The sequence below is a fragment of the Argiope bruennichi genome, chromosome 2 (assembly GCF_947563725.1).
Source record: "Argiope bruennichi chromosome 2, qqArgBrue1.1, whole genome shotgun sequence".
NCBI lineage: Eukaryota > Metazoa > Arthropoda > Arachnida > Araneae > Araneidae > Argiope > Argiope bruennichi.
Genome location: NC_079152.1, coordinates 74,794,876 through 74,814,666, shown reverse-complemented (window position 1 = coordinate 74,814,666; position 19,791 = coordinate 74,794,876). Strand labels below are relative to the sequence as shown.

The 19,791-nt window shown below is 28.5% G+C and overlaps 1 protein-coding gene across 2 annotated transcripts in view; it reads left to right on the top strand.

Annotated features, from left to right (window-relative positions):
* The window catches only part of LOC129961871 (dual serine/threonine and tyrosine protein kinase-like), a 99,458-nt gene that overhangs the window by 29,379 nt on the left and 50,288 nt on the right, over positions 1 to 19,791 (top strand). Inside the window, exon 1 of one of the 2 annotated variants that reach the window (XM_056075486.1) lies at positions 4,825 to 4,976. The exons of the other annotated variant lie outside the window; for it this stretch is intronic. Coding sequence (XP_055931461.1) covers positions 4,832 to 4,976 — 145 coding nt within the window. The 5' untranslated portion in view covers positions 4,825 to 4,831. Of the gene's footprint in view, positions 1 to 4,824; positions 4,977 to 19,791 lie in introns of those variants that run through there. 2 annotated transcript variants of the gene reach the window in all.

Sequence of the window (19,791 nt, the reverse complement as noted above, 5' to 3'; positions counted from 1 at the left end):
AAACGGAGCGTTACGCAATAGAACAACGTGTTAACGTAGGATAAAAAACACAGTTTTTCCTTTAAATTGTTATATTTTTATTGAATCATAACGTACACAGGATAGGGCTATGTATGGAATAACACATAGGGCAAATGGTCTCAACAGCTTTGCTGGCACATTCGTACTCTTCTCTGAATTTTTCACCGTCATTTTATATAAATGTGGCTGCATTTCACTGATGCAGTGTTGAATTTCCTTCTTCAAAGTAAGAGTACTTCTGAGCTTGTTGGCATAGGCCTTTGCTTTCAAATAATCCCATAAAAAGGAATCCAATGGTATTAAATCACACGATTTAGGGGGGGGAGGCAATTTTCAAATCGTGACAGTCAGACTTTCATTATTTTTGAAATATTGTTCAAGACTGAAGGCATGCTGTTCTGTCGTGTAACTCTCCATTTTTACTACCCTAAGCTATCAGCTGTCAAATGTTTTTTAACAGGATTGCTAAAACTATTGCACAAATGGTGGAAAATTCAAATTTTGCGTTAATTTTGGGATGCTTTTATTTATTTGAGAATTGTATAAAGATATTCTTTCATTAAAAAAATAACAAAATATTTCGTTAAATGCATCTTTTTTCTTCTGAATTATTCATGTATAATTTTTAATTACTTGAATAAGATCATAACAATTCCTTTCAAAGTTAAGAAATAACCAATATTTTGGAAACTTCTTCATTAGATAGTTTTTAATAATTGGTATATCATAAATTGGTTATAGTTTTTTTAAGTATAGTATTCATATCTCATGCAATGTTAAACATTTGCTCTTTAGTTATTTTATGAAAGCTTCCCCTTCCCCGTAGACTTGTATGATGTATGTTTTCTGTCGGTACTTCCTGTGTAAATATAGTATCTGGCACGCGTCGATATTTAATCAGTTAATTTATTTACTGATAACATGTAGAAGATAACTTCTCTAAACTATAAAGGTCAGATGAATAAAGCAATGGATAATATTTCTGAAAAATATTGGTCATGGTTCATGATGAATAAACCCGTAGATCTTCCGTTGTTCAAGTACAAAATTCAAGAAAATATACTTTAAAAAAAAAAAAAGACAACAAAAGGTATTTCTAGATGAATCAACTGGTTGATTACGCTGTGTCTAAAAAAGGCTGATAATGGGGTTGTGTCGTGGAGTTTACTCTTTCTATAGCATCTGACATTGCAAAGCTTTATCATATAGCGAAAACAATCAAGTATGTGTTTTGAAATAGTACATTTCCCCGTAGATTGACTAGATCAATAAGTGGTGCAATTTCCCAGATTTAATGCTATAATACATCGAATATCATTTATCAATTTTAGATTTGTTTTTGTATTTCTGATCTACGTTAAATGCTGATGGCGTCACTTAAACTTTCATTGTTCTTCTTGAGAAAGGACATTTGATCCTCAACATGCAAAGGCAATAAATGGCAATAATTGTTACAATTGAATTTTGAACTTGAAACTCTCGGAGTTTAGATTTTAGAATTCCCATAAACACGGGTCGGTAGATAAACTGATATCCTTGAAAGATCATTGCATCCTCCCGCTAGGGTGGTGTGGAAAGAGAGGGGGTTTCCAGCTCCGGTGTCGTTCTCGTCATTTGAACGCGATTCAAAATTACGAGATATATCTCAAAATAGCCCTAGTGTAGCTTTAAAACGGGAATTAATATAACTGAACGTGAAAGATCATTGGCGGATTTGAGTAGATATTATGATGTTCCAGTTTCGGTCAGTTTAGTTTCACATGATTTTAACTTAATAACTATGTTAATTATTTATTTTGGATTTCTTTTTTTCTTTTTATTCGTGGAAAAGCTATATATTTATAAATTCATTATGACTTATGATAAAGTGACATCTACATATGTACACAAAATTATTTAACCATGTGTATAGAAAATTATTTAAAAAGAAAACAGGTGTTTATATATACTGTAATAAATAAATATAATGAAATAAATAGGATGTTGAGCAACAACAAAGGAATAGTATTACAAAGGAAAGTATTTGCTATATATTTTGAAATTCATAAAAAAAATTGCAAATTTATTACCTTTCAACTAAGGTAATAGTATTTTTTTAAGTCTAACGAAATGCATCCTAGGGATTCTAACCAGTTGTCTTGTTTGTCTAATCAGAAATTTTTATCTCAAGGGATTATTCCAAAATTTTATACAAAACTAAAATTAATTGAATTTTGATTTAATGTCCATATTATAAATTTCATTCGTTTAGCACATTTGTTTTTGACTTATGGTGTTCAGATTCACACCGATAATCAGATAAACTGTCTACATATAAATGATTTGGGCTTGCTTCATACAGATTTATATAATTGGTGTTTTGACAATATACCAAATTTCATTAACTTATCTCAACATATTTTTAATTATTGCATTTAAGTACACTTGGATAAAAAAACAGACATAATTTCAGAAATGGTTCGAAAAAGAGCTCTAAATCTTTGAGATTCATTTAAATCTCTGGGCCGAATCACTCAAACTATTAAAGAACAAATAACCAAGGCTCAATTAAGGAGGCAAATTTTTTAAAAAATCTTCCAATTTTTTTTATCGACGAACATGTATTTGCTTGGTATCAACCTATTTAATTTGTATTTGAGTAAAAAAATTAGAATTAGAAGTTTTTTAAAAACACTTAGAAAATAATTAATAATTTTTTTATTTCGATTATAACACTTGCGAAATGCGTGATGATGTCTCATGGCTGATACATTGCTTCACAAGAATATATGAGTAAAGATTATATATATATAATCTCTCTCTCTCTCTCTCTCTCTCTCTCTCTCTATATATATATATATATATATATATATATATATATATATATATATATATATAGAGTGAGAGAGAGAGAGAGAGAGAGATCATATATATATATATATATATATGATCTTCTACAATTGAGTAAAAATATTCATGGGTATCCCAGATAAAAGAATTATTCATTTTATCAATACTTGATAAATATTTTTTATATCAATTCAAAGGTAAAAATTTTTCATGAATATACACTTGATTTATTCTGCTTTTTTATCCTCCTGAAATGTAGTGCAAATGAGAGAGAGTTGGATTTGTTAAAAAAATTAAAAAAGAATTTAGGTTACTCTTTTTTTTACTTTCTTTCTCTCATAAAATGAGAAATGAATTAAAAAAAAGAAGAAATGAATAAAAAAATCAACATTATGAAAAAAATAACAAAAACAATTACAAAGATTTGTTAATTTAGAGAACTGATTTTAAATCTTCACTAATATTCCTCTCTGGTTTCTCATTTTAAAAGTTATCTAATTTTATTTTGAATGTGAATAAAATGGAGTTTCTACCCTGTAAATTCTTTCATAGGCCGTTGTGACCTGGTGGCAAGCTCTCTGGATTGAAATTAGAGAGTTTCCAGTTCGAAACCCACTTCCACAAACTATCCATCACTTAAGTGAGTCCAAATGTATACTGAATTTGATTCAAGGATAAGATACCTTTTTGCTGTTGTGATATACGGAAATATGAAGAAGGGACGGTCAAATATAATATCCTTATAATTTAACTGCTCTTTAAAATGACGAGATCTGTTTCAAAGTGATTTTGAAGCTGTTATTATAAGAGGCATTAAACTCAACAAAATCATTTTTGCAAACAAAAAAATCTAATAATTTCAAATTTGCCATTTAACCATTAATATATTTATTCGCTGACATTTTAGGATTATTTGCTAAATATATTAATTTCTTAGTAGACATTGACGAATATAACAGCTAAAAATTCTTAACAAATTTAAAGCTATATTGCCACAGTAAACTAAACGATGCATTTTCGCTCTGCATCCTTTCATTGATAAAAATAATAATAATAACAAAACTTTTGAAAAGTTGCATTATAAACGATAATCAGCTAAACAACTCAGAGCTATGCAAAATACCTTCTAATATAAATGCATTTTATTACATAAAAATTAAAGCAATATACCAATACAAAAATTCATGCAATATTTTTATATGCTTTGCAATATAAAAATTAATGCAATATGCAGCTATGGAATACGCCAATCCTCACAGAGCTATGCAAAATACCTTTTAATTTGAATGTATTTTATTGCATAAAAATTAATTACAGATGAGAAATTCTCTTCAGTTTTTGATGTGTAATATATCAGTTATTCAATAATATTATTTGTTGTTTGAAAGTGATTGCTATCAATATTTTACAACACCAGAACAATTTTGTCTCATTTTACAAGCAAAAATACTACCTCCACTTCCAAATAATGAATTAAAAAAATCAAATCATTAAACAGAAAATCAAATTGAAATGATAAACAAAATGGCGCTACGTCTTTGTACAGAATTATTTAACGACAGTTTCATGCTTTACATTACTAGCAAGATTTTCATTCTACAACCAAAAAGCTGTTACATTTTCATGACACCTAGTCAAAAGATAATATCAATAAGTAGAAAATCATGTTTACATATCACATGATCAATTTACGAAGACTTTTTAGTTAACAGTTACTTTTCATGTTTCAAAATTTTCAACACGACTGCATCTTATTCTACAAGTAAAAAGCAGTTTCGTCTTTGATACAGTGGGGTAAGAGAAAAAAAAAAAAAATTTCATCATCGATTTGATTCGGGTCGAAGGTTATTAGTATTCCGGTCAGAACTAAACCGATGCCTTCTGATCGAAATTTCTTTGAGTTTCCACCGCCAGGTAGCGCGGCGATCGCTGCTATAAGGATGGCGGAAAATATGTTTGGGAATAGCAGTAGCGTGTGAAAATGCCGTCCGCTCGTACGGTTATGGCCACTAGTCTGGCCAGTGAACTAGCGCGTTTTCGCAGAGGAGGTAAACAATTGCGAAAAATTTTAAAAGAAACAAAGAACGTGCACGAAAGTATTAAGAGAAAAGGATGCTACGGGAAAGGTAAGACAGCTTGGATATTATTTTTTTTTCAGTCTTTGACTTAAATTGACAAGAAGTTATATTGAATTTTAATATTGTTCTGTGTATAGTTTTGGTTTCGTTTTATTTCATTTGAATGATTCTTTTACAGAATATATTTGCAAAAGATTTTTGTAAAATTTTATTGTATTTTTCTTTTCTAAATTTTGCAAAAGAAATTTTATTCATTTTAAAATAAAACGCTGATTTTAGATGCAGTCAAAAATCAATTCGTTCTATAAATTTTCAAATGTTGCAAAATGTGAATACGGTTTTGATGATCAAGCAAGTTTAAAATATTATTTAGTTATTGAATTTTAAATAATATATAATATGCATTATTTTTAAATATAATAATATTTAGTTCAATTGTAACAGAAATATAGATTTGAAACTATAAGAATTTTATGTAGTCAAAACATCTTAAAATACTAAATACAGTGAATTTATGTGCATGGTATTTGATAAAAAAAAATTGACATTAAAAATATTTTCAATTTAAAAAAATTGATTTTGTGGTTATTCAATGTTTTTCTACAGAAATTTTTCTTGTATAAATCTCACTTTTAGAAATTATTAAATATGTCAATAATTATTTTCTTACTGCGTGCTAATTTATTGTGAAGTATGAAAAATTGACCAATTGTAACCTAAAAACCAGATTGAAGTTAAAAAAATAAAATACTTAAATCTTAAGTGCATAATTTTGTAACTTATAAGCAGCATTTCAACAGTAAATTTTCTATATTGTAATGGAAATTTGAAAAATATTTTGAAAGATAAAATTGTAATATTAAATAAAGTGCTTATATGAAACCAGAGATCTTGCTGCTTGCCTGGAAGAGGCAAAGGGGTGGAGTTGCATCTTTCTCAAGGCACTATCTAGAAATTTCGTCACGTGCCTGTTTACGTGAATGTAATTTGGGTAAAATCGAAGCAGATCGGTTGAAGCTAATATTTTTCTCTCGTTTTTAACTTTAGATCTAATTATCGGTAATTTAAAGATTACATTTTTAGAAGAACAGGAGCCTCATTCTTTTAATAAAAAAAATCCCTTTAGTATTTGATTTTTTTCAACAAAAACTTGGAAATTTTTGAGGTTTTCCAATTATTGATCAATCTGTTACAGGATGCTTTTTTCATACTTTTTTTTTCAAGAAAATATTATTGACAATATTTTATAGAGATATGAAGAAATGCTGTATCTACTTCTTAATGTTATTGTATTAAAATTGTGAAATACGTTCCTTGTGATAAAACTTTTTCGATAAATTTTCGAAAAACTTTCGTAAAAGAAATCTGATTTTTGTTGATGAAATAAATTTAGTGATAAAAACTCAAAACCACAATCATGAAATTTCAGAAGCGTATTTGTTTCTTAACACTTTTATAGATTTTCTTGTTGTTCGAATTAAAGAAAATAATATACGCTGTTTAGATTCAATACAGTGTTATGATATCCAATTCAGACTAGACGTTTCGCATTAATCCTGATTGATATAAACTAATATGCAGATAAACTTTCATTGAATTATGTTTAAAAATTTTGGAATTATTATGATTTAAAAGTTTCAGAATTAATTGGGATGTAAAGTCTGTGTTTGACGTATAAAGAACTATTGATTCGAAACCAATATCCATGAATGTATATCTTGTATTTGGGCACTTTAAAATGGTTAGTTTAAAAGTCTTCATAAGGGATATGAAGTTTAGGGAGCGAGTTGCTAATTTATTTGCCGTCTTCTTCCTTTACCAAGTTCAAAATTAACTATTATTCCTCGATAGTTGCAAAACTGAATGCTAATCTAGATAATGCTAGATATTTAGCATTTAACTGATTCTTTTCTTGAGAAAATTCATTTAAAGCCGACTTTGTTTTTTTTAACATAAGTGACATTAATACGACTGTAGCTTCATTTTTAACAATAGAAAGAGTAATCGCAATTTTTTAATTCTAAAAAATTGTTCTCAAAAGAAGCAAAGAGGCGTCCGAAAATTTTCTGCAAAACTGTTTACACTGACAATCAATGATAATATATAAATCATAAGAAGGAATCTTAATCATAAGGACTAATGCAATAAATCATACTATTAATGATATTGTAGAGAATTTCGCTTGATAGTTTTAAAAAATAACAAATCTAGTTAACATAAATGCTATTCTTATTAAAACGAGATTTATCTGCTTTATCACTTCTTATAAAATGATCATGCTCGAAAATTGATAAACAGTTTCATTAATCACATTTGAATTGTAAACTTCATTTAAATGCTGTCGTTTTTCTTCTTGTACTTGAATCAATCATTTCCACTTTTGCATACATAACTTGTTTTGTACAGAAAAACCTTGCCGGTGTTTTTCGTATCCAATGGGCTGCCAACAGTAATCGCTTATACAAGGTTTCTTGAAGCTATATTAAATGGAATTTTTTTCTTTTGTGCACAGTTGAAGTTCACGTTTTATTAAGTTAGAAGATGTTATCAATTAAATTTTTTGGTTTTTCCCCGTTTTCATCCGTACGGTTTGAACTTATATTCTTATATAATTTGCATTAAAAAATTTTCTTATTTTAATTGTATATGTATGTTGCATGCCACTAGCGTAGATTATCGTTGATTTCAATAATAACTGTGAAATTTTGTATTCAAATCTTGTATTTATTCATCTTTAAGATAGTGTATTTTCATATTGCAATTTGTAAGTACGTAACAACTTTTTTTTGTGTTGAAATTAGAAATGGGATAATAGATTAGTCTTTTATTGCAAAGTATTTAATGGGATTATTACTAGAATGAACTCGTTAGTTTAATTTTTTAATGAAGCTATGATGTTGAATCCTACTTAATTATTAAACTTTTTACTTTCCCTGTTGAATATAAATAATAAAAATATTGAAGAATTATTAAATTGTAACTATAAAATTATATCACTTTTTGCATGCCTGTCACAGAATCTGCAAATAGTATTACATATTTAAATTGTTATATAGACACGGTAACTTACAAATCGTTTTCATTTACTGAAATATCTTCAAAGTGGAATAACTTTATAAATATTCATAAATTGGTGAACATTTTAGGTTTCAACTTGCTTTTGATAGATTTTGATATTTTTAATGGAGTAAGAAAACATGTCGAATAATACCAATTTATACGTTACTGTTAGCAATATGAAATGCGAATGTTAATGTAGTTATTTCTTTTGCTAATGTAAAATAAGTATAAAATATAATAAATTTTTCTAATAGATTGTTTCAAATTATAATTATAGTTTCAAAACCAATCTGAATCTAATATGTATTAAATATTTCGAAAATTTATGAGCTTTTACGCATAGATGAAACAACGAGAATTAAAACGCTCAAAATTGAATTAAAAACGATGAAACTTTGCAAGAAGTTCGATCGAAAAAATTTCGTCTCCCAGAAACTATAAAATAGATTTTAATTGTTTTCGAATCCATTCTATAACTGAAAATTACAAAGAGTTGAACAACCATAGAAAAATGTAAATAATGTTCTTTGAGATGAAAAAACTGGTAGCTTAATGGTGCAAAGTTAGTATTTTAATTTTTGGTTTAAAATGAAAGATAAATAAATGAAAATAGGAAGAGATTTCTTTTAAAATTAATTACCTAAAAGAATGAAAACATTCTTTTCGGAAATCTTTGTTTTCCTATTTTGAATCTAAATTCAATTTCCATATCCAGATATGTAACGGTCATTTATTATTGTTGTATATTTTTTCTTTTTCGTTAACCAGAATGTGTATTGTATGGTTTGCGGGTGGTATATTACATTAAATCAACAAAACCTTATTTCCGGGTATTAACGAAAGGGTATCTATATCAAAGTCAGCTCAAAGTGTTTTTAAGCACGCAGCCGGGAGGCAAAAACTTGGTTTTGCGTTCTGACAGAGAAATGAACAAACATTAATGATTGTAGTAAGATGGCACTGACCTGTAGGCACCTTAAGAGCGACGCCGATGACACACAAAAAAGAATTTCTTCAAGTTACTTTATTTCTTTGGAGAAAAGAAAGGCCACAATTCGTGAGAAGCACTGCATTTCATCAAATTTTCATTTCTTATTCTTGGTAATAAAAAGAAATCTTAAAAATATTCATGCATTGTTTTGTACGAACTTCTGGATCCGCTCTTCCATATTCGAATTTTATTTACTTGTTTGGAATCTGCCAGCTGAAAAAAAGTTTTCTTTTATTTAAATAATAAAGTTTGCAGACGATTTTTTTAAAACCAGATTTCATATAATGGACGGAAAGAAGAATGGGCTAGAACCGCTCAGTGAATGGTTGGAGTTTTATTCCAAAGAATTTAGATCCTTCTAAAAATGTTCTTGCAGACGGTATTAACCTTTTAAAAAACGGGTGAGCCATTCATACTTTTTCATCAATGAAATGCGAAAGGAGACATTTTTTTTAATTATCTATCAATATTATGAATTATTTTTCCGAGGAAAGAAAATGAATGTAATTTTTTATCAGTATTTCTGTTCAATACAGCGATATATCGTGAAGCTGTATCTTAAAAGGCAGAAACAAAATAACCTAGTATTCGAAATGCTATTCGAAATATATATGTTGTATTTTTTCACTTCAGACATTGATTTCGATGCCTGTAGAATGCATTTACGATTTTTTCAATTAATATTCTTAACAAAATTTTGGAGATTCAGGATTATTATTACAAAGGGATATGAATATGTATGAGATAATCATCTAAAAGAGAATCCATATATAATAGTTTCCAAATTATTATAGATTACAAAATCTAAACAGAAATTAAATACTTTAAAATTTTATTTTGTCCGTATTTAGAGTTGAATTATTAGTATTGAAATGGACAAATTGGGATATTTAACAACAAAGGCTATCATTTCATAATGCCAGAATTTAGTGTTGAACCTTCAAAAATGCACTTTAATCAAAAATATGTTGCATAATATTGCCATTAAAAAAATCAAAATTAGTTAATATTAAAAGTTCAAAACTGTATCGTATATTTGATTGGTTGCTGTGTGAAAAGATTTAAGTTACACCTGGTTGCTACTTTTTAAATTCAACTAATAAAATGTAGTGTCGTTTGTTTTTTATTTTTATAAAATGAAACGTCAATGGGGGAAAGTATCGAAAATTTTGGTATTTTTATTCAAAGAAAACTTTTTTTCCCATTTCGCTAAAAGAATCTATGCATTATATAAGTACATACGTAAGATGCAAGTTTTTTTACTTTTTGCACCTTATTTATGAAAAAAAAAAAAAAACTCCTGCGTATTAAAGAGAGAAAAAAATAGAATTTAAAAAATCTTTTATTTTAAAAGCCGCTTTATGTTGGTCGAAGAATTTCGATTTATTACCCGAAAGGGCATACATTTGAGAAACAGTAACGTTGAAAATCTACAATGTAGGTGGACATGGGGATGTTAAATTAGTTAGGGTCAAACATTTTCCGTTTGGACTGGTGTATAAATTCAGAGAAGTGTACCAATATAGGTGTTTTCGTCATCTAAACGCGGTTTTATATAGTTCTTCTCAATGCTTCTTCATAGTGAGTAAGAGACATTTTCTTATTACTGAATACGTATTAACTTTCAAATAAATACATAAAAATGAATTTAATTACGTGACATCACTATTTTAGTGATGAAAAATTTGTCTTATTGGAGCACCGTGATGCCTTCTCGAAGTCTTAGCGCTTTTATGCACGCATCGTTGACTTTCCTCAACGTTTATCAAACCTTTTGTTGGTACTTCCAGATAAAGTTATAATTAAATGGTTTCGAATGATTTACATATTTCCTTCTATTTACCATTATTGAAAAGATTATAAGATTAATACTATACATCAATTTAAATAAGAATAATTCAAATGACATTTTAAAATTGAATTCTTCTGAAAAATCATGAAGTGTCTGAAATTATAATTTAAACTCTTCGTAGTCCTTAACACCTCTAGAGAATTCAAGCGAAACTTTTGCAGGGTGGCCGTAACACGCTTCCAGCGTTCTTCTACATTTTACAACTTTTAAACGTTTAAAACGCTTTGTAAATATTTTTATTTTTTATTTTTGTTTGTTCTAATGCGGCAAAAAACAGAGGGGAAACAGAAATCTTTGAGGACAGGTGAAAACGGCAAAAAGGTAAATTAGAAAATGTAATTAATTAGTGTTAATTTTGATTTAGACATTAAGATGCGCCCCACATCATGCTTATTCATTTTTATTACCCATAAATGATTTCAGATTTAAACGAGAATATTTACACTACTTTAAAGAATTACCCACTTTCAGGCAGTTAAATAAACTAGATATATTCTTGGATTTATATCATTGCCTAAGGAAAAAAAAACGAATATACATCCAGTCAAGATGTTCGATTTACCTTAAAACCGCTTCCATTTATCATGGAAGAGATAAAAAAAAAGCGGTAATCAGAACCGCATTTTTTTCCCCAAGAAGATTTCTAAAGACGCTCCACCTTTTAGTTTCGGTCTCGTACAATTATTAAAAATAATCACTATTGAAACAAGAACTCGCCGTCAGACAGCGAAGCGGAAGCGAATAAACCCACAGACACAGCCTTGATCAGGTTTCCTCGTACAATGATCTTTTCGGACTCCCCGAGTGCTTCTTACTAGGTCAAAAATAACCAAAATCATTTTTGCAAGGTTATCTATCTATCGCTCAAGCATTTATAATACTTCGTCTCTCCATTGTGTTTCTCCCAGCGATGGATTAATGCACCTACTCTTTTCTTCAAGTCTTGCCATTTTTTTTTTTTTTTTTTTTTTTGTGCTCCAGTCAAGATTGGTCTTTGTTACGCCGGTTTGGGTTTTGATGCTGCTTTTCGGACACCTGGGGTTATTTTCTAAGATAATGAATCGATACAGTTGCCTTCTATAGAAAGCAGCAAAAGTTACTTTAGTTTAAAGAAATAATTGATTGGGAAGTGTGTTGAAGTTTGAAATTCTTTTGTTTTTGTTACATCCATCATGATCCGTCTTTTAATGTCTAGACATAGATTTAACATCCAGACACTTCTTATCGGGAATGTTTCTTAATTGTACCCTTTTTAGACTTTCAACAAATTTGTTTTACAATCTCTCCTCTGTGTAATTTAATCGAACATATCTCATATTACGATTACTTTTTTTTCTTTAAGAGAATGCGCCGTTAATCATTTAACTCGTATTATTAACTCTGCTCTGATTATCGAAGTACTTATCGTAATATGCATCTATTTCCAGTTTATTTTTAAATAAAAATTAAGAAATATTTCATCTTTAATTGTTATTTTTATTATGTAATTTAGTGATTTTACTTATCCTTATAGATCAAAACTGTTAATGACGGAAATTTCAAATATGCCGCTTTAATTGAAATTCGAAATGCGACTCTAATTTAAATTAGTGCAAACTAAATTTTACAGAAATAGTGGCAACGAATCGGTGATAAACTACAGTATGACGAGATCGGTGATTAACTGTAGTTTTACGATTTAATGCACCTAACCGGTTTTAACTAGGATTCTAGTCATTGAGTTAATATTAATAGTTAAATATACTTGAAAATTTGATGGATCTTCAAACTAAAATAGTGAAGTATTTTCGGTAATTCCTGGTACTGATTGAAGTATAATTGCTTAATATTTCAAGCCCGAATACAATTAAATAATTAACTAGTTCAATTGAATGCTCAACTCCGACAAAATATAGTATATTCGTTTATGTACGGAACTTTAGGATTACAAAACGTTTATAAATGTAAGAAAATCTGAAAATTCTGGTACAAGATATATTAGACAAATAATATTAAATGTCTTTTCGATAGATAATACGTCCAACTAAAAGTGGTTTTCAGTTTTTCTAAAGAATAAACAACTAATTTGTTCGTATGTACTAAATTTGGACTAGTGGATGTATCGTATGAAACAATTTTGATCATGATCAGAGCAGCAAGCTAAATGCAGAATACAAGAATGTTTCAAATTATTTTCTGAAAGTTCCCAGTTTTAATTTATTCTAAAGAAAGTTTTCATTTTTCATCTAAACATCTGCAATTCAAAAATAATTCCTATTGCATTTTTTAGCGATTCTTTAAAAGCATCATTTTTAAATTCTTGAAACGAATCGCTTGAGGACTATTCTAATTTGGGCGTTTTTTATTCTCTATTTCTTACTTTTCATTTCCTTCATCGGAGTAAGATGCAAACAAAAAATATGCTATGAATAAAGTAATAAAATTTGTTTCCTTGAATGTTAATACTTCTTTCATTTGATTCTATATTCAAATGGGAGAATAGAAATTTTGTAGCAACAAGCAACTTTACATTCAATTCAAATTAACTAATTTGTCATCTATTAATCAAAGGAAGAATACAAGTAGAAGAGATTAGGTAGGAAGTCAAGGTAATTTTCGACAATACATGGCGGCTTTTGTATTATTTTCTCCATTCGTTAAGAAGGAATTTTTTTTTCTTTTAAAATCAGTTTTGATATTTCTGTAAATCAATTAAATCTGTCAATAAAAAAGAAAAAGAAAAGGAAAAAAAAGTATGGAATTAGTATTTTCTCAAACGGTTATTATAATCTTTCTCCTGATTTTGAAATCTCAGTAAATCGTAGGACCTAAATATCCTAATTATGGTTACCCATCACATTCATTTTTTAAAATTTCATTTTCTTGTTGCTTCTCAAGTAAAAAGGAAGTCATAAAATTGCTACAATATTATGTTCCATAAAGGAAATTAAAATGCGAGATTTCAAGTCGACCCGTTTATTTAATATATACAATAAATTACTTATATAAATCGTTAGGGGTTTCGAAATTTTTTTTAGGTATTTATATAGTGACAATTTTACGTCTTTGATTATTTTAAGTTATTTTTGGCTCATGTTCTTTTAAAGCTTTGGGGGAAAATTTCAAGACCAGAATGTATATAATTTCTATAAAAAAAAATCTTTCAGCATTTTTTTACATTTAAAGATAATTTTCAAAATGAAAAAAAAAATCAAAAGCAGTTTTTATTTAAAATTCACCAAAGCCAATTTTATTTAATCACTTATATTGTATTTCTGAAAGTTTAGCAATGCAACATAATTTGGCGATAAAACAATTGTTTTTTTTTTCAAAAATAATTGAGTATAATAAAAATATTCTTCTCTGCTTATAATAAATATGAATATGTGTAAAGATTCATTCGTGTACGAAATATTATTCTGAATTTTTCGATTTAGTAAGAAGATTTAGAAATTTGTAGTTTTTGCATTTCGGATTTCAAGAAATAATTAACGCGTATCCTATAAATTTCTTATAAGACGCGAGACTTTTTAATGTTTCTTGTTTAATTTAGATATGAAAAAAAATTTATCTAAACATGTATCAAATTTCAAATAAGTTTTTTCTATGGAAGTTGTTTAACATTTAACTTAGTTCTTGGCATTGAAAATGGTGCTTTAGTGAGTGTTTGGCGAACTATTTCAAGCATTGATTCATTTACAGAATAAAATGTGAATGTAAGATTCTTGGTTAGTTCCTACTTTCTCTGTCAAGTTAAGCAATATAAATAACTAGAAATTTCAACGATGGTTTGTTTTCTCGGTCTTTATGCCATGGATCAAGTGTTAATTCATGAAATGCAAACAGAAAATAATCCCATACAGCAGAAGATAAGACTACGCCAGTCTTGAAATAGGAGTAAAAAATGTATTAAATATTATAAAAGTGGATATTAACCCTTAAATGTATATTGTTGCCAACTGTCTACATCCAGTTCCACTTAATTTTATTAAACTCATGAGTGTGTCCGTTTCTGAGCGCACGTAGATAACCATGTGTGAAAAAAAAAAGTTAACATTACTTTTGGCGGTTAAGTTATATCGTTTTTTTTACATTTGAATGTGATAAATGGTGAAGTTCAGTGTGTTACCTGAAGAGATAGTTTCTATTATCGAGTTCCCTATAAAGGAGCGATCTAATTTTAAAATTAGCTTATCTGACAACAGATGAGAAATATCAATATTTGATGCTGTATTTGAAAATTATATTAGGTACAGTATTTCCAAAAATTTAGCTTGTATGTAGTCAAAAGTCTACATTCAATTTTTTTCAAAAATGCGATATTATTACCTGGACTTTTATTTTATTTTTGACGTAACCGATGACTATTTTCCTATAATAGATTTTTTTTTATTCAGAACAAATAATCATGCATTTAAGGGTTAATACATGATAAAAGAAATCAGTTTAATTCAACCTATTTGCAGTAACCTTTTCATATTTTTATAACAAACTTATTGCAGAATTGCATTTGAAAATATGAAAATACCCGATAACATGCTTTTAAAATGCAGAAATTTTATAACTAAGTTTTTAACTATATCGAAAATAAAAATTAACAGTAATCTTATTACAAAAAGTGATTTATATTTAGATTACATTCGATTATATTAAACTTGCAATAAATAGCTTTTTGATAAATATAGCTTCTAATTGTTAGCAGTTATTAAATTATCCATATGAAACTTACAAAAGATGTGTATTTGAGCATTGGATTTTCTTTTACTTTAGCTCTAGCTCCATAAAACAATATTTAATTTAAAATACAATTTTACAAAAGTAAAGCTTTGGAAACCGCACTTAGCCAAATTTCAACGAAATCCGAAGCTGAAAGCCTCAAGATATTAATCTACTTTGAATTGAAGCAACATATTTTAGAATAATTTTTAAATCGGGCCGGGTTATCAGATAATTGTTTCCAGCCAATTCGTTTAAAAAAAATCGCCAAATAATCTGCCTCCGGGCAAAGTAGTTAAATGGACGTTTTGATTTAAGCGATTTCTATTTAAAGCAAGGAAAATAATGGTCGGTGGTTAAAGATTTGAAGTTAGGCTCAAAATACGTGAGAAAAACAGAAATAATCGAGGTAAATCTCCTATTGAAACAAAGGATGTGGCTCAAGATATCTGTAATACGATCTGTGAATGATTTGACCTGGTCCAGTCACTTAAAAATGCTTAAGAACTTTTAAGAAGCAGTCAATTAGCACTTCAAGTATCTTTGATACTGCTATTTATTTCCAGTGTCTTGTTTTCCAGATGTGTCAGGACGAGGCATTCCGGTTTTGTATTTTCTTTTTTAAAGTTTGACTGAATTTGGGTGTTTTAGTTTTTCTAACATTCACAGCAATCACATGAACGAGATTGTGTTATTTAAAACGGTTTAATGATGTTAGACAACCGCAACAGTTCTTTATTCAAAACATTTTTTAATTAGTCGGAGTATATTTTTAAAACTGTTTTTCTGTCTTGTTTGGAGATTTGCTACAATGGACGAGGATTCGATAACATTTTTTTTTGGAAATGTTAAAAGAAAAAATTTCCTCTCTTGGTCAAAAGTATTTCAATGGCAATGCTTTTCGCTTGTTTCTATGTTTTATTGAAGAAGTATAAAAAAAAATCGAATGCAATGAATGGGCTTCTCATAAACAGAATTCAATAAATATCTTCACCAATAATGAAAAGACATATTGAAATTTAAATACATCCCTACTTCCAAAAATTGATATTAGTTTTTTGAATTACAATGAAAATCCACTATTTTTTTTTCTTATCAAGATTATACCATTGAATTCAATATTGTTTTAAATAATACATATTCATTTTGATCTTGAAACTTTATTGTAGATTGATGTCATTTTTTAAATCTAGTATTATTTCGTTGAACATTTTCAACAAACAACTTTGTTTTTCAATTTTCTGTTTTGATCTATTTTAATGGAATACATATATTTTGCACCTATTTATAATTAAAAGAAAATCACTTGCAATAATATTAACGATAAATATTTCCAAAATTGCTGATCGTATTACTGAAAGGCAAATATTGCAAGACTAGTCTGTTCATGAACTCGTATAGATCTGTGCTAAATGATAACGTTTGTTTTTAATTATTCTAAAGAATTATCATTTAACAATTCTGGTTTATTGTTCCTCGTAGCAGGAACCGACCTCACGCCTCAGCCTATCAATAAGAATAATAGACAAGGACGTCTTGTACCACCGAGGCTAGGTCAGCTATATCTCAAACACCATGCAAATGAAGTGTCACGAAACCCATTAGGATAAACAGATCATCTTTAAATGATTAAAATGCTGTAAGAATGTGACAGAAAAGTTCGTCGAACAACTTTACTACTATTAGTTAGCTGCTACCAAGAAATTGTGAATAACAAGTTAAGGTCAAAAGCTCATGCTTTTGCTATTAGAATTTCATATCGGATTTAATTAGGATGGCATTTGACACTTAATGTGTAATACTTAAAATGCTTTGTGGTCTCGGTTTTTAAACTTGCCCCAGATAAAGAAAATTAGTTGTTCTATTTCCATAAATATCTGATTTTGAAATATTGTTTACCAACGGATTCTAAAACCCTCCGCGCTTTCGCGCTTGCGTTAGGATGGGTTTAATTCGACAAAATAGGGGGCGAGAGGAAAGATGAAAAGAGATGTTTACTTTTAACAATAAATTCCGGAAATGCGAATATCTTTCCACTTCTCACCACTTAGTAAGATAGACCATCTAAAAGTGGTCGTCTCAAAAAGCTGAAACAAACAATTACATGCGATTTTGTCTATGAAATATACTTTTGAAAATATATATCTTTCTTTAACTGGAATATTTTTCTTAGTTTTGATATTCAGAATATGAAAATGTGATTTTTCTGCGCAATATGTTTTTTTAAGATATTGGTTTCTTGCTGCATGCTTCGTCAATAAAGGGTTTGATCATAAGCTCGAAGTAAAATATTGGTTGAATCTCATTTGTGATGTCCTCATAGGTAATGACCATAGACATAAATTCTTAAACTTTATTCCTCTTTGAATATATTTTTATTACATTTTTTCTGCAGTATATATTTTTTAACTGTATATAGTGAGAGTAATGAATAAGCTACTCAAAATGGCTATTTTGCTTGCAGTTACAAAATCTATTGCCATTTGCGATACATAGGAATGGATTTCATAAAAATTAAAATAAGACCTACAATCTTAATAGTCTTCGAACTAATTTGTGGGTTCCTCTCATTCAGATGTTATCTAATATATTTAATATTATATAATATGTTATTCTGATATATATCTTTAATTTAATGTTATCTAATAAATATTCTTAGCAAATTCAAAACAATCAGATCTTGTATGTTGGATTGAATAATTATGCACTGTTTCCCTTTTTTATATAACTAATAAAACTATACAATATGGAAGATCATAGTTGAAATATGCCTTCATTTGCATCATAAAAAAAGCAGTTGTTTTGCTCCAGTAGTTATTAGGTAATTCCGAAAATTTATGGAAAACAATTTGTTTTCTTGAAGAACTATTTTTAACACAAAACATTTCATAGATTATGAAAAATTACTGCGAGATTCTTTACATGCAGGAATGAAAAGATCTATAAATAAAATGATTTGTGAAGCTGTTAATATCTAAATTTATAAAGCAAAAGATAAAAATAATCTTGTTTCTTTTCAAAGGTAAAAACCAATCGGGGCAAGGCGATGAATTGAACCTACTTGTTTGATAAAACTAAAATGCGTACAGATAATAGTTTTAATGTTGCTTTTCCTCATCTCACGAATAAGGTTGAAGAATGTCCTCAACGTGTTCTGTAATGTCCGTGAACTGATTCTTTTTAGTTTCTTTTGCGATCACCGCTGTATTCTCGAAGGATTGGCCTCTTGAAAACCATGATATTAACATCTGGTCAGAATCTTCATGTGTCCATTTCATTTTGAACTATACTGCTTGTTTTGTTCATTAAATATTCAAATTATCAGTCTGACTTTTGAAGCTCTCGGTATTCAGTCGAATATAAGCGAAGTGTTAATCAAACTCAGTTTTTTCCTTTGGGGAAAAAAAACACCTACTTCTCTTGTCTGCCTTCCCAATGAAATACTGGTTTGGGGGAAACAGTATTTGAACTTTGCATTGAAGTTCATATTTGCAATCGCATCAAACTCAAGGTAATTCATTTGATAAATTAGTTCTAATTTAAAAAAAAATCATAGTATTGAAGTATTTTACGTCTAGTTTATAATGTGGAGAAAAAATATTTCGAAAATAGGTTACAAAATTTTAATTCTATTCTCTTTCCGTGTATCTTTTACTATCTTTTTTAATTTTAGATGTGTAATTTTATTCCAGAAAATTTCCTTAAAAGGAAATTCTGCTTTTTATAAGAATATAAAAGAACTTGAAATAGAGTAATTTATTTTATGCAAATGAATCGCCATTATATTTATAAAGTCGTCTTTGTTGTAAACGTGCGATTGACTTTTGACCAAGTCTCAATCGAGAATATTAATTCGAAAAGTTGAAATTAATCAGCCAAAAGAATAAAATGATTTTTATGCTTCCTGAAATTTTTTTTTAAATATTAGCACATCATTATACCAGGTGAATACAAATAATGGATCCGATTTTTAAAAAACCGTATTTTTGAAACTATTGCACGTATTGCAATAAGTAATACATGAATTTAAAGAGAAATATACCAAGTTTTTTAGTTAAAACTGTCCGATGTGTCGCCCTCTTGTTACACAGCATACGTCCAATCTATAATCCAGTTTGTTCCAAACATTTTGTAGCATTTTGTTTTGTCTTATCTTCAACATGGCCCCACAAAAAGAAATAATTGAGACATTGTTTAGGTACCACCAATGCCGAAAACACTGCCAGAACTTAAAGAACGCATTTGTACAGCATTCGGAACCATTG